Raw genomic sequence first — 15,775 nt, 5'->3', positions numbered from 1 at the left:
CAGGATGGAATAATGACAATATTATGAAAAGTATATATTGCTACTTGCCATATAGCGGAGATGTTGAGTCGCAGTTAGGCACAACAGAAAAACTGTCAAACACACACACACGATAACACACTAAAACGAATGCAACTCGTACACATGACGACAACCTCTGGCTGCTGAGGTTAGGCAATCAAATTGAATGCCTAGGGAGTATCAATTGTATGACTGGGTTTGTGATTTCCTGTCATAAGGCTCACAGTTCATAGTAATTAATTGAAAGAAATCATATCTGACATTCCCAAGGGAATTTTACAGACTCTCTGATGCTCCTAATCTATATAAATTATTTAGGTGACAATCTGAGCAACCATATTTGATTATTTGCAGATTATGCTGTCATTTACCATCTACGGGGTGTATACGACCCAGGAGATCCGGGAGAAACCCGGGAATTTTTTCATCCGGGAGAAAACCGGGAAAAACCCGGGAATTTTTAAATTTTTGTAATTTTGCCTGGTAAGAACCGATACTCTGACAAAGGATATTACTGTATCCCGCTGCTGTGGAGTAATACTACAACAATAAAACATAAACGAGAGAAAAAAAATGAAAATAACTTAAATTGCAAAGGAAATGCGCCATATACAACAACGACACACAGTGCTCATGCAAGCGTCTGCCAACATCAAAATGTGTCAAAGGCATCAGGAAGACTATGCAATGCTTGATAACAACAAATTGCCTCCGATGAGCGTGAAGTCACAACTGTTCACATTAAATTCGTTTTAGCAGTTACGAGCGGGCTCATGCGCATGCGCAGTTGAGTTGCGTCTGAGCAGTAGATTCTCCCACTTCTGGCTACAGGAATGTGGCTGTTGGCCGTGCAAGCAGTCGCAGCAAGCAGTTAGATGCTACCGGGAAGAGGGGGTGCCAAATTCATATTGTTGAGGGAAAAAAAAACTTGTTTCATAAAGCGCCTAGCATCCAACGTACGTTTGTCTATCGATTATTATAATGATCTTAATATAATAGAGGGAAACATTCCACGTGGGAAAAATATATCGAAAAACAAAGATGATGTGACCTACCAAACGAAAGCGCTGGCAGGTCGATAGACACACAAACAATCACAAACATACACACAAAATTCAAGCTTTCGCAACAAACTGTTGCCTCATCAGGAAAGAGGGAAGGAGAGGGAAAGACGAAAGGATGTGGGTTTTAAGGGAGAGGGTAAGGAGTCATTCCAATCCCGGGAGCGGAAAGACTGGGTGGATGGATATGTGTGTGTGTGCGAGTGTATACCCATCCTTTTTTCCCCCTAAGGTAAGTCTTTCTGCTCCCGGGATTGGAATGACTCCTTACCCTCTCCCTTAAAACCCACATCCTTTCGTCTTTCCCTCTCCTTCCCTCTCTCCTGATGAGGCAACAGTTTGTTGCGAAAGCTTGAATTTTGTGTGTATGTTTGTGTTTGTTTGTGTGTCTATCGACCTGCCAGCACTTTCGTTTGGTAAGTCACATCATCTTTGTTTTTAGATAGATTATTATAATGATTTTGAAACGCTTCTCTGTTGGTTTTTGAACACATTTTAAGTTGATTTCTGAATGAATCATAAGTTGATTTTTGAACGTGTGCATAGTGTTCGTGATGTCTCTGTCAGGAGAATCCTCGTCACATCTAGAAATAAACTTTCTGCAACGAAAGATGTCGGGGCTATATAAGCTGAGTGGAGTAAAGCCGAACGGATGAATGCCAATCGCTGTCTGATTGTGTAGTTGATTGGGTTTGCGAATGATCAGCATTGTTATAATTACTATCCAAGTCCATAGATTCAGATTACCTGAATGGAAATAAACGACTGACAGGAATAACAGGTGAGAAAGATTATGTACTATCTTCTCGGTGTACCCAAGAAAATGAAATTTTGACAGACAACTTTTGGCCAGGTCGCTACACTAGGAAGGACCAGTTGTACAGTCCCCGGCTAGCAACCGCCTCTGTTCTGGAAGTAACGCGGAAAACGTGTTGTACGAACATGTAATGACGCCTAACTGGAAAACGCGGGATAACTAAACCTGTGATTCTGGCAGGGTTAGTGAAATTAATCGGCGAACAAATTTTGACAATGGTAGGAATAGTTGCAGAATTGGTGATGACAAGATTGTTTGTTAGAACGAGGAAGGAGAAGAAACGGGGAAATCACACAAATTATGGAAGAATAAGACGATTCCAAGTTTATAGAAAAATTTCGTAATACTACTTTTCGATCTCATGTTTGAGAATCTGATGCGTATGAATGAAATGTGAAACTATTTCCTAACATAAAGCTTTTTGCTTGTAGTAGGCCTAATAGGCATCTGATATTGGCACTTCGTGAATTATATTATGTCGTGTTATAAAAATGGCCATTTGTGCCAAAACAGTCTCGTTTATTTGGCGTTTCTTACAAAATTGCTCCAATATTAGAAAGGCCTCTTTTGTTTTGTCTAGAAGACACTGACAAAATAGACGTAATCAAATCGACAAACCACACCAGTGTTAACAGCTTTTTCAGTATTAGATAACGACATTTCGATTTTTCATGTAGTGAATCGTTTGACGAGCTTTAATGAGGTAATAGATTCTTTCACAGAAAGGAAAGCATGCCATGTAAAGCTGTAGCAAGATTAGAGAGAAAAAAATGCTAGGAGCTAAGGATTGAAGAAATGTGTACTTTCTTGCTTGTCTCATTTCTTTATTGGTTTTATGTATCCTATATTTAATTTTATGTCACACAAAACAGCAAGTTATTAGCTAATAGGCAATAAAGAGTGCAGATTTTCTGAAGAGTTCTTGTTCTCACGATTACAAATAATCCCAGCCTCTATTAATTGCGAGATTTTTTTTAAGAGGGGCAGGCTGTCAAACCGCCCGACTGGGAGCAGGAGAGTCACCACAGGACATTTCAACTTCCACTGTCGTGAATATAGTTTGATGGCATCCAGTACAAAATATACACGTTTCAATTCCACAGAGCGAAATACAGTGACGTGCGATAGAAGAGTGCTTTATGAAGAGGTGTGGCACTGCACTTTGGCACACTTAAGACCAAAAAACATGTCTTACATTTCCTCGAAGACATATGTTTTATGTTTCAGACTTTTCAGAAAGATGTGTGCTACAAATGAACATATTTTTGAAAATTCGATTTTTTTAGTATTGACCCGGTTCGAAAATATCATAGATCCAAGGCTGATGCGCAGAACAGTCTGAGTTATAGTGGATAGTCTTCACGTGACACGTGTTTACGTTTAGCGATTTTGCTGTTTACTCTCATGTCAAATGGCCGGGACCTATCGAGTGAATTAAAATTCATTCACATAATTACGGAAGGCTAAAATATGTCATTAGTTTCAGGTTTTATTTTCTTTCCACCTTTCTGACTGTCGAGCATTAATCGCCTGGCAGAACAATGAAGTTATTTTTGTCTGTTTGCTAAAGAAATTTGATTTTTATTAACCTTTTCCACAGAGGCAGTAAATGTATTTAAAATGAAATGAAATGTTTAATTCCACAGTACTGGCTAGTTTCAACTGTTCGCTGCGTTTCAAGTGCACGTTTTCATCTTCTAGCACGTATGGCATTATGCCATAATAAAGAACCAAACATGATATAATACAGTACTGGTGCTCCAAGAAAATGTACATCCAGAAAACCACACTGAAATGCTTAGTATCAGGTCGAGGTCTACTTGATTGGGAATCTGGACATACGAATGTGCACTTTAAGTATGCACTTTAAATGTGCACATTTTAGTTACGGTTCACGAAATTCCAATGCTCTTGGAGTATCCTCTGATGTCTTGTTTCTTTTATGACATAATGTATGATCTGTCAATGTTTTATACGTACATATGAGGTAAGGCTAGAAAAAAACCGGACTAGTACTGGTGAAACAATAAAATGAATGCAATAAGGCTGAAAGTCGCGTGGCCTGTCACGTGACTCTCGCTCCGCCTACTGCTCGAGTTTCATCTGCCTCCTGCACTGAGTCTGCCCGTGGCGTCTGTTTTAAGTAGTTGACGTTTTGTCTGTGCGTCGGAAAATGTTGAGTGTACAGAAAGAACAGCGTGTTAACATCAAATTTTGTTTCAAACTAGGAAAATCTGCAAGTGAAACGTTTGTAATGTTACAACAAGTGTACGGCGATGATTGTTTATCGCGAACACAAGTGTTTGAGTGGTTTAAACGATTTAAAGATGGCCGCGAAGACACCGGTGATGACACTCGCACTGGCAGACCATTGTCAGCAAAAACTGATGCAAACATTGAAAAAATCGGTAAACTTGTTCGACAAGATCGCCATTTAACAATCAGAGCAGTGTCTGAGTTAACAGGAGTTGACAAGGAAAGTGTCGAACAAGTTTACCAATTTTTTCAATGTTTGCATCAGTTTTTGCTGACAATGGTCTGCCAGTGCGAGTGTCATCACTGGTGTCTTCGCGGCCATCTTTAAATCGTTTAAACAACTCAAACACTTGTGTTCGCGATAAACAATCATCGCCGTACACTTGTTGTAACATTACAAACGTTTCACTTGCAGATTTTCCTAGTTTGAAACAAAATTTGATGTTAACACGCTGTTCTTTCTGTACACTCAACATTTTCCGACGCACAGACAAAACGTCAACTACTTAAAACAGACGCCACGGGCAGACTGAGTGCAGGAGGCAGATGAAACTCAAGCAGTAGGCGGAGCGTTTGACTCTCATTTAAAAGTCAGCTCTTTGATCATGAGCCGTTTAGAAGAATTTTGAAACCTGAAGATCAGACATTTGTCATTATTAAAAATTTTACTGACAAATTTGTGTGATTCTGAAAGTGTAACACGCGCAAAAAAGACTAACATTATATGCGAAATCGTAGATTCTCTTGCAGCTTATTAATCTTAGAGACCAATATTATATGTGAAAGCTTTGGTTTTCTTGTAGCAACACTATGTATATTGTTGTGGTCTTCAGTCCTGAGACTGGTTTGATGCAGCTCTCCATGCTACTCTATCCTGTGCAAGCTTCATCATCTCCCAGTACCTACTGCAGCCTACATCCTTCTGAATCTGCTTAGTGTATTCAGCTCTTGGTCTCCCTCTACGATTTTTACCCTCCACGCTGCCCTCCAATACTAAATTGGTGATCCCTCGATGTCTCAGAACATGTCCAGCAACCGATCCCTTCTTCTAGTCAAGTTGTTCCACAAGCTCTTCTTCTCCCCAGTTCTATTCAATACCTCCTCATTAGTTATATGATCTACCCATCTAATCTTCAGCATTCTTCTGTAGCACCACATTTCGAAAGCTTCTACTCTCTTCTTGTCTAAACTATTTATCGTCCACGTTTCACTTCCATACATGGCTACACTCCATACAAATACTTTCAGAAACGACTTCCTGACATTTAAATCTATACTCGATGTTAACAAATTTCTCTTCTTCAGAAACGCTTTCCTTGCCATTGCCAGTCTACATTTTATATCCTCTCTACTTCAACCATCATCAGTTATTTTGCTCCCTAAATAGTAAAACTCCTTTACTACTTTAAGTGTCTCATTTCCTAATCTAATTCCCTCAGCATCACCCGACTTAACTCGACTACATTCCATTATCCTCATTTTGCTTTTGTTGATGTTCATCTTACACCCTCTTTTCAAGACACTGTCCATTCCGTTCAACTGCTCTTCCAAGTCCTTTGCTGTCTCTGACTGAATTACAATGTCATCGGCGAACCTCAAAGTTTTTACTTCTTCTCCATGGATTTTAATACCTACTCCGAATTTTCCTTTTCGTTCCTTTATTGCTTGATCAATATATACATTGAATAACATCGGGGATAGGCTACAACCCTGTCTCACTCCCTTCCCAACGACTGCTTCCCTTTCATGTCCCTCGACTCTTATAACTGCTATCTGCTTTCTGTACAAATTGTAAATAGCCTTTCGCTCCCTGTATTTTACCCCTGCCACCTTCAGAATTTGAAAGAGAGTATGCCAGTCAACATTGTCAAAAGCTTTCTCTAAGTCTACAAATGCTAGAAACGTAGGTTTGTCTTTCCTTAATCTTTCTTCTAAGATAAGTCGTAGGGTCAGTATTCCCTCACTTGTTCCAACATTTCTACGGAATCCAAATTGATCTTCCTCGAGGTTGGCTTCTATCAGTTTTTCCATTCGTCTGTAAAGAATTCGCGTTAGTATTTTGCAGCTGTGACTTACTAAACTGATAGTTCGCTAATTTTCACATCTGTCAACACCTGCTTTCTTTGGGATTGGAATTATTATATTCTTCTTGAAGTCTGAGGGTATTTCGCCTGTTTCATACATCTTGCTCACCAGATGGTAGAGTTTTGTCGGGACTGGCTCTCCCAAAGCTGTCAGTAGTTCTAATGGAATGTTGTCTACTCCGGGGGCCTTGTTTCGACTCCGGTCTTTCAGTTCTCTGTCAAACTCTTCACGCAGTATCATATCTCCCACTTCATCTTCATCTACATCCATTTCCATAATATTGTCCTCAAGTACATCGCCCTTGTATAGACCCTCTATATACTCCTTCCACCTTTCTGCTTTCCCTTCTTTGCTTAGAACTGGGTTTCCATCAAAGCACTTGATATTCATGCAAGTTGTTCTCCTTTCTCCGAAGGTCTCTTTAATATTCCTGTAGGCAGTATCTATCTTACCCCTAGTGAGATAAGCCTGTACATCCTTACATTTGTCCTCTAGCCATCCCTGCTTAGCCATTTTGCACTTCCTGTCGATCTCATTTTTGAGACGTTTGTATTCCTTTTTGCCTGCTTCATTTTCTGCATTTTTATATTTTCTCCTTTCATCAATTAAATTCAATATTTCTTCTGTTACCCAAGGGTTTCTACCAGCCCTCATCTTTTTACCTATTTGATCCTCCGCTGCCTTCACTATTTCATCCCTGAAAGCTACCCATTCCTCTTCTACTGTATTTCTTTCCCCCATTCCTGTCAATTGTTCCCTTATGCTCTCCCTGAAACTCTGTACAACCTCTGGTTCTTTCAGTTTATCCAGGTCCCATCTCCTTAAATTCCCACTTTTTTGCAGTTTCTTCAGTTTTAATCTACAGGTCATAACCAATAGATTGTGGTCTGAGTCCACATCTGCCCCTCGAAATGTCTTACAACTTAAAACCTGGTTCCTAAATCTCTGTCTTACCATTATATAATCTATCTCATACCTTTTAGTATCTCCAGGGTTCTTCCATGTATACAACCTTCTGTCATGGTTCTTGAACCAAGTGTTAGCTATGATTAAGTTATGCTCTGCACAAAATTCTACCAGGCGGCTTCCTCTTTCATTTCTCTCCCTCAATCCATATTCACCTACTACATTTCATCCTCTCCCCTTTCCTACTCTCGAATTCCAGTCACCCATGACTATTAAATTTTCGTCTCCCTTAGCTACCTGAATAATTTGTTTTATCTCATCATACATTTCATCAATTTCTTCATCATCTGCAGAGCTAGTTGGCATATAAACTTGTACTTCTGTAGTAGGCATGGGCTTCATGTCTATCTTGGCCACAATAATGCGTTCACTATGCTGTTTGTAGTAGCTTACCTGTACTCCTATTTTTTTATTCATTATTAAACCTACTCCTGCATTACCCCTATTTGATTTTGTATTTATAACCCTGTATTCATCTAACCAAAAGTCTTGTTCCTCCTGCCACTGAACTTCACTAATTCCCACTATATCTAACTTTATCCATTTCCCTTTTTAAATTTTCTAACCTACCTGCCCGATTAAGGGATCTGACATTCCACGCTCCGATCCGTAGAACACCAGTTTTCTTTCTCCTGATAACGACGTCCTCTTGAGCAGTCCCCGCCCGGAGATCCGAATGGGGGACTATTTTACCTCCGGAATATTTTACCCAAGAGGACGCCATCATCATTTAATCATACAGTAAAGCTGCATGCCCTCGGGAAAAATTACGGCTGTAGTTTCCCCTTGCTTTCAGCCGTTCGCAGTACCAGAACAGCAAGGCCATTTTGGTTAGTGTTACAAGGCCAGATCAGTCAATCATCCAGATTGTTGCCCCTGCAACTACTGAAAAGGCTGCTGCCCCGCTTCAGGAACCACACGTTTGTCTGGCCTCTCAACAGATACCCCTCCGCTGTGGTTGCACCTACGGTACGGCTATCTGTATCATTGAGGCACGCAAGCCTCCCCACCATAATGTGTATTAGCTTAAACTATTAACTTTCCCTGTTTGTGTGTTCGTGCTACATAACAGGGATGTTGCTGTTGGCTGAATACATCACGTGTCCAATGCTCTGAATATCCGCTGTCATCGGCTGCTGAGATCACATGACATTAGCTATGACTGGCTTACAGAAATGCATCGCAATCTCGATGTCAATGATTCGGAAAGTAACATGCGGTGTTTGGTGGAATTCCAATATGTAATACGAAAATACGTAACGTACACTTTGGTGCACAGAAAAGATATTTCCAAAAGGCGTCTTTTTCTTTGAATTTAATTTTCTAAAGTGCCAGGAAATTCTATGCCCGTGTATAAAACTTTAACCATTCAAAGGATTGATAAGGGAAAATATACTTTCACTTAACACGGAAAAAGCTTGTTTTCACCCCGGAGAAAGTTTATTTTTAACCAGGAATTCCGAGAAAAATCCGGGAATTTTTCTTCCTTGTCCACGTATACACCCTGCATCTAGTAAAATCACCACTAGATCAAAGCCAATTCCAAAATTATTTTAGACAATGTATCAATGTGGTGTAAAATGTGGCAATTGACCCTAAATAAGAGAAAGATTGAGGTCATCCACATGAGTACTAAAAGGAATCTGTTAAATCTAAGTTACACAATGAATTGCACAAATGTAAAGTTAGAAATTTCAGCTAAATACCTAGGGTTTCCAATTACAAACAGCTTAAATTGAAATGATCACATAGATAATATCTTTAGTAACGTGAAGTGAACCATAGATTGTGTTTTATTGGCAGAACACTGAGATGATGCAACAAATACACTAAAGAGGGAGCCTATGCCGAATTTCCCCATCCTCTGCTAGAGTATTTCTGTGCAGTATTGGATCGTTACCAGAAATTTCAAAGGAGGTCACCTCATTTTGTATGAGGGTGATTTGAAAAGTTCTCGGAATCACCACGAGAGGTCAGTGCTAGCGCAATGAGTTGTTCACTTGATATTCATTGGACTGTTGCCTGTAAACACGTTCCACGTCAGTGCTCTTGGAGGAGGACTGTGGCGGGGATGTGGCTCTGTTGTTGTTCCCATGTAGTGATTTGTGAGGATGGAAAAAATTGAGATTCGAGCAGTGATTAAGTGCTTCATAAAAAAAGGTATGAAAGCAAAGGACATTCATGCCGATTTCCAGAATATGCTGGGGATTCTGCTCCTTCATATTCAACTGTTGCCAAGTGGACAAATGAATTTAAATTTTGTTGGGATAGCTTAGATGATGATCTGTGCAGTGGTTGGTCAAGATGTGTCACTACTTCAGAAATCATTACAAAAGTGTACAAAATGGTAAAGGAGGATCACCAATTGAAAGTATGTGAAATTGCTCACGCTTGCCGGATGTCATCTGAAAGGGTGTATCACATTGTAACTGAAGAATTAGAAATGAAAAAATTATGAGCATGATGGGTGCCAACTGTTCACGCTGGATCAAAAACACATGAGAATGGACACATCAGAACAATTTTTGGCCCTTTTTAGGAGAAAAGAACAAGATTTTTTGCACCGGTTTGTGACCAGAGATGAAAACCCTGGGTGCGCTACTATACCCCAGAGACAAAACAACAGTCAAAGCACTTGCAAAGAACATGCTGATTCTTCGCCTCCAAAGAAAGCAAAGACAATTCCTTTGGCGGGAAAGGTCATGGCATCAGTGTTCTGGGATGCGAAGGGGATTCTGTTTGTAGATTATCTCCACACTGGGCAAACAATTACTGGAGAATACTATGCTAACCTCCTGGACAAATTTCTACAAAATATATGTGAAAAAAGGCCAGGTTTACCAAGGAAGAAAGTCATCTTCCATCAAGACAACGCACGCCCGCACACATGTGCCGTTGCCACGGCAAAATTACATGAACTAAGATATGAATTGTTGCCATACCCACTGTGTTCATCTGATATGGCTCTGTCAGACTTCCATCTCTTCCAAAAACTGAAAATTTTTCTTGGCGAACAAAGATTCTCTTCAGATGAAGAACTGATAGCCGGAGTTGACAACTATTTTGCAGGCCTGGAGGAAACTAATTTTTGAGATGGGAACAAGGCACTGGTACATTGTTGGGCCAAGTGCATTAATCTGCAAGGAGACTACATTGAATAATAAAAAAAGTTTCAGTGATGTAAGTACCTTTTTTCTATTCCGTTCCAGCAACTTTTCAAACCACTCTCGTACTATTATAAAACAGGGGAGAGAGTCTCACGGATGTGATAGATGAGCTGGGGTAGCAGTCATTAAATCAAAGGCGGTTTATGTTGTGGTGGGATCTTTTCACGAAATTTGAAGCACCAACTTTCTTCTCTGAAGAGAAAAGTATTTTGTTGACTCTTACCTAGGTAGGGAGAAATAATAATTGTAATAAACTAAATCTGAACTCACATGAAGAGATTTTAAGTTTTTGTGTTTCCTGCACACTGTTCAAGACCAACTACTGTACTGCAGTCCCCTAAAGCTGTGGTAGTGATGTGCAGTGTAACTGAAGAAACGAGCATCGTTTCTCGGAATTGCTACAGAACAGACATCTTTTGTATGTCTCTATTCATGAAGAAAGAGAGAGGGAGAGAGAGAGAGAGAAGACTTCATGTATGAGTTCTGCATGAATTTTAACCAGTAATAGCAAGTACCTTGTTCAAGAATCACAAGAGAATAATGTTTGCTTGGAAAAGGCCAGGAGACAATGGATGTTATCAACTGAATTACATAATAGCAAAATGAAATTTTGAAATCAGTGATTTGATTGTAAGATATACCCAAGAGCAGATATTGATTCAGATCAAAGTTTAATGATGATAAAGATTTGGGAAGTTGAAGAAAATCACCCGAGAGAATCAGTTCACAAGAAAGTGTAATACTGAAATGTTGAAGAATCTTGATGTGTGTTTACAGTTTTCTGATGCTTTAGATATTGTGGTAGTTCAGTTCTGAAGAAATTGGCATCTTGAAAAACAGTAACAATAAAATTGAAGACAAATATAGGTATAAGAAACACTAAAAGAATGGTGTGTAACAGAAAAAATCCTTTTTTAATGGCAAAAATTGAATGCATCAAGATGTGTCACTTAGAAATGAAATCAGAAAGAAGTGCAAGAAAGCTAAAGTGAAATGGCTATAGAAAAAAGTATAGGAATCAAATAGGAAAGGGTCATTGGAAGGGCTTGTTCAACATATAGAGAAACCAGAATAAATATCAGAGAATTTAAATGTAGAGGCGTATAGTTAGTATGTAGAATCTAAGATACTGAATGCACAGTATCGGTCTTCCTGAAGAATATTGGCGACACAGTTACAAAGATAGATAGAGCAGATAAATTTAAGAATTATCATGCAATCAGTTGACAGCTCATGCCTCCAAGCTGCTGGTCAGAATAATATGGGGAAAAGTGGAAAAGAAAAGTGAGGCTCTTTTAGATGCTGATCAGTTTGACTGTAGGAAATGGAAAGGTGCCAGGGAGACAGAGCTAACATCACACTTGATAGTGGTAGCAAAACTTAAGAAAAATTGAGACCTCTTCATTGGATTTATGAAAAATGATTATTTATGTAAATCAGTGAAAGATGTTTGGAATCCTTGGAAAAATTTTATGCAATAGAGGGAATGACAGATGTACAAGAACCACAAGCACAAGAATCAACCAGCACTTCTATCTCAGTCTTTCATTCTTCTATTCTTATAGAAGAATGAAAGACTGAGATAGAAGCACTGGGATTAAAAAGAGCATGAGACAGGGATGCATTTTTTGTTCTCTATTGTTTTAACCTAAATGTCAGAGAGAGGCAGTGAGGCATTCAGAAGTGGGAATAAAATTCAAGCTGAGAGGGTATCAGTGACTAATAAGAACTGGAGGACCTGTTGAAGGGAATGAACTCTCTTCTGAACACAGAATTTTGATTGAGAGTAATCCAAACAATGATGAAAGTAATGAGGTGTTGCAGAAATGAGATTAATGACAAACAAAAGATCAAAATTGGGGACTGTGAATTACATGAAATTAAGGGCTTCTACTACCTCTAAAGCAAAATAATCTATGACTGGCAAAGCAAGAAGGAAATAGAAAGCAAACTAGTTCAGTTAACAATAGCATTCCTTCCCAAAAGAATCTGAAAAGTATCAAACAACAAATATGTCTGCTTGTATCTGTATATGTGTGGATGGATATGTGTGTCTGTGCGAGTGTATACCCGTCCTTTTTTCCCCCCTAAGGTAAGCCTTTCCGCTCCCGGGATTGGAATGACTCCTTACCCTCTCCCTTAAAACCCACATCCTTTCGTCTTTCCCTCTCCTTCCCTCTTTCCTGATGAGGCAACAGTTTGTTGCGAAAGCTTGAATTTTGTGTGTATGTTTGTGTTTGTTTGTGTGTCTATCGACGTGCCAGCGCTTTCGTTTGGTAAGTCACATCATCTTTGTTTTTAGATATATAAACATAGGTTTTAATTTGACACAGGGTTTTCTGAGACTGTACCACTTGGAGAATGTTCTTGGGAAGAAGTGAATGGTGGGTTAAGGAAAACAGTAAAGAATGTGCTCCAAATATGATATTATAGATGAGTGCTGAGAATTAGATAAGAAATTTGGTGCTTCTCTGCAAAATCGTTGAGAAAAGGAATATGTTGAAATCTGCTAACTAGAAGAAGGAACAGTATAATAACACATGTTACGACCTCGTGGATTGGCGCCTGTCTAAATAAGTCACACATCATTTTGTCTGTGGTTGTTACATTCATCTGGCAACGAACCAATAAGCCGAAAGCCAATTCGAGATCAAATAAATGTTATTTGCAGTACAGCAGGGAAGTGTTCCCCATTTAATAGATTTGCCTTGTGCTGTCAAGCACTGAAAGAAAATCTATTTAATGTCATACCCACTCATTCTGTGATATTTTGCATAGTGGGTTATTTCTACAGAATTGGTGGAGTTCATGTAGCTCTCCGTTTTAGTCTAACTAAATAGAAGTCTCAGAAGATAACTTTACCTCATTTTTATCATGTTTAATTTAATGCCCAGTTTGCTCTTATAGTTCAAAATACAGGCATATTTTCTGTTGCCATCCCTTACTCGGTATGCTGACCACTGCATACGGAACTAGCATTCGGTAGAAAGAGGGTTTAAATCTCCTTCCGGCCATTCAGATCTAGTTTTTCATGATTTCCCTAAATCACGTAAGGCAAATGCCAGGATTTTTCCTTTGAAAAGAAAATATTAATTTCTGTCCCCACCCTTCCTTAACTCGAGTTCGTATTTCATTCTCTAATGATTTGTTGTCGACTTGATGCTAAACTCATTATATCTTTACTTTAGGAATTAAAATGTTGTTGATTCTGCCTTGTCAGTAGGAGAAATCAATCTTAATTTTGATAAAATCTATTGACTTTCTCGCATTGCTACATCTGTCATTTTTGTATGATGTAAGAAAGGTGTATCGAAAAGGAAACATCATTATTGCACTATTGTTCAATTTTGTAGTGGTGACCCAGTTTTGATCCGGCAGAAGAGGTTGAGTATAAAATAAATTGTACGTATGAAGTGTTGCATTCTAAAAAGTAGCTTCTGTAAAGATTTGAGTTTTAGATGTTCTTTTTTAATCATGTAATTAAAGAAAATTGGTATCTCCTTTACATTTGATGTAATTTTGTTTTTTAACCATAGGTGGAGCTCGTTATTCGTCGTGTACCATTTGGACGTGTGTTTGCCATTCATCGGGAGGCAGATGGACAGAGTTTAGGTGTGCTGCAGGAAGGCAATACAGCTGAAGTACGTGATGTTGTAGCTAACTCTCCAGCAGCTCGGGCCGGTTTGGCTCCTCGAGCACCAACGTGTGATGGACTGTCACTCACCACATGGACTCTCACGGAGATAAATGGTCGACCCTTAAACCTGTTCTTCAAGGATGGAGAAGTTCGTGACCGTCTGAATGCTGTCGGCAAAGAGGTTTCTGTCTTAGTACAGCCTTCTGACTTTGTGAGGCAGCTTAAGAAGCAGCTGAAAGCCATCAGAGGTTATAAGGATTATATTGTGCAATAGTGGAAGTGTTTTATTTTCCTTAAACATCACATGCCCTGTCCACAGCCATCTACCTTTCTTCACATACATATTTACTGACAGTAGTTGTCTTTGCCCTGCCTTTTCTTCACACACCTTTCCCCAAATAGCTTGGGTCCATGCCATCCAAGATATCTATCCAGTATATCATTTATTTAGACTTATTTTACATTCCTATCCTTCATTTTATCATAGATATATGTTATAGAGTAAATATCATTTTTTTAAAGTTTCGTCTTCCAGTGAGGTGTCTGGTGCCTTCAGAATAAGCATACTGTGATACATAATTGCTATAATAGACTTTAGCTTACATTTGTAATGAAAATATCATAACACTTACAAATTATGCTGCTGCTTACTGGTATTAAGAGATAAGTATTTGCGACAACTGAATCTAAACCATTAATATAATGTATTAGAAAACCATAACAACTGTGATACAGTATTTTTAAACTCGGCGTCTTGTTTTCCCCTTCCAGCTATACCAAATTAATTTGAAGTGATTAGTGAGTAATAGCTTCCTTGTATGTGTGCACTAAAATTACAATGGTAAGAATAACAGGTTAACAATGCACTTTAGAGCTGAGGAAGTAAATTTATTTTTTCTTTGTAACTTAATTTTTTGAGACACCAGTCTTCTGACTGGTTTGATGCGGCCCACCATGAATTCCTCTACTGTGTCAACGTCTTCATCTTTGAGTAGCTCTTGCACTCAACATCCTCAATTATTTGTTGGCTTTATTCTAATCTGTCTTCCTGTACAGTTTTTACTGTCTGCAGCTGCTTCTAGTACTGTGGAAGTTATTCTTTGATGTCTTAATACATGCCCTATCATCCTGTCCCTTCTTGTCAGGGTTTTCCATATGTTCCTTTCTTTGCTGATACTGTTGAGAACCTTCTCATCCCTTCCTTTTATCAGTCCACTAATTTTCAACATTCTTCTGTAGGACCACATTGCAAATGCTTTCATTCTCTTGTTTCTGGTTTTCCCACAGCCTGTGGTTCATTGCCATACAATGCTCTGCTCCAAATGTACACGCTCAGAAATTTCTCCTTCAAGTTAAGGCCTATGTTTGATACTAATAGATATCTTTTGGCCAGTAATGTCCTCATTGTGTGTGCCAGTTTGTTTTTTATGTCCTCATTGCTTACTCTGTCTTTGTTTACTTTACTTCCAGTGTTGCAGAATTCCTTAACTTTGCCTACTTCATGATCACAAATTTTGATGTTAAGCTACTCACTTCTCATATTTTTGCTGCTTCTAATTACTTTTGTCCTTGGTTTACTCTGTGTCCATATTGTGTGTTCATTATACTGTTCATTCCATTGAACAGATCCTGTAATTCTTCTTCATATTCACTGAAGATACCAATGTCATCAGCAAATCCTATCATTGATATCCTTTCACCCTGAATTTTAATCCCACTCTTGAACTTTTCTTTATTTCCATCATTGTTTCTTCTGTGTACAGAC

The 15,775-nt window shown here is 38.9% G+C and overlaps 1 protein-coding gene across 2 annotated transcripts in view; it reads left to right on the top strand.

The window, feature by feature from the left end:
- Window positions 1-14,476, top strand: part of LOC126259344 (uncharacterized) — a 152,458-nt gene extending 137,982 nt beyond the window's left edge. For both annotated transcript variants that reach the window (XM_049956054.1, XM_049956055.1), the window contains exon 12: window positions 13,910-14,476. In XM_049956054.1, the coding sequence (XP_049812011.1) occupies window positions 13,910-14,284 (375 nt within the window). In that variant the 3' untranslated portion in view covers window positions 14,285-14,476. The remainder of the gene's footprint in view (window positions 1-13,909) is intronic.
- The last annotated feature ends 1,299 nt before the right edge of the window (window positions 14,477-15,775 follow it).

The sequence above is a fragment of the Schistocerca nitens genome, chromosome 5 (genome assembly GCF_023898315.1).
Source record: "Schistocerca nitens isolate TAMUIC-IGC-003100 chromosome 5, iqSchNite1.1, whole genome shotgun sequence".
In the NCBI taxonomy this organism is placed as follows: Eukaryota; Metazoa; Arthropoda; class Insecta; order Orthoptera; family Acrididae; genus Schistocerca; species Schistocerca nitens.
Note: the sequence above shows the minus strand (reverse complement) of the source record. Positions and strands in the feature narration are given on the sequence as shown.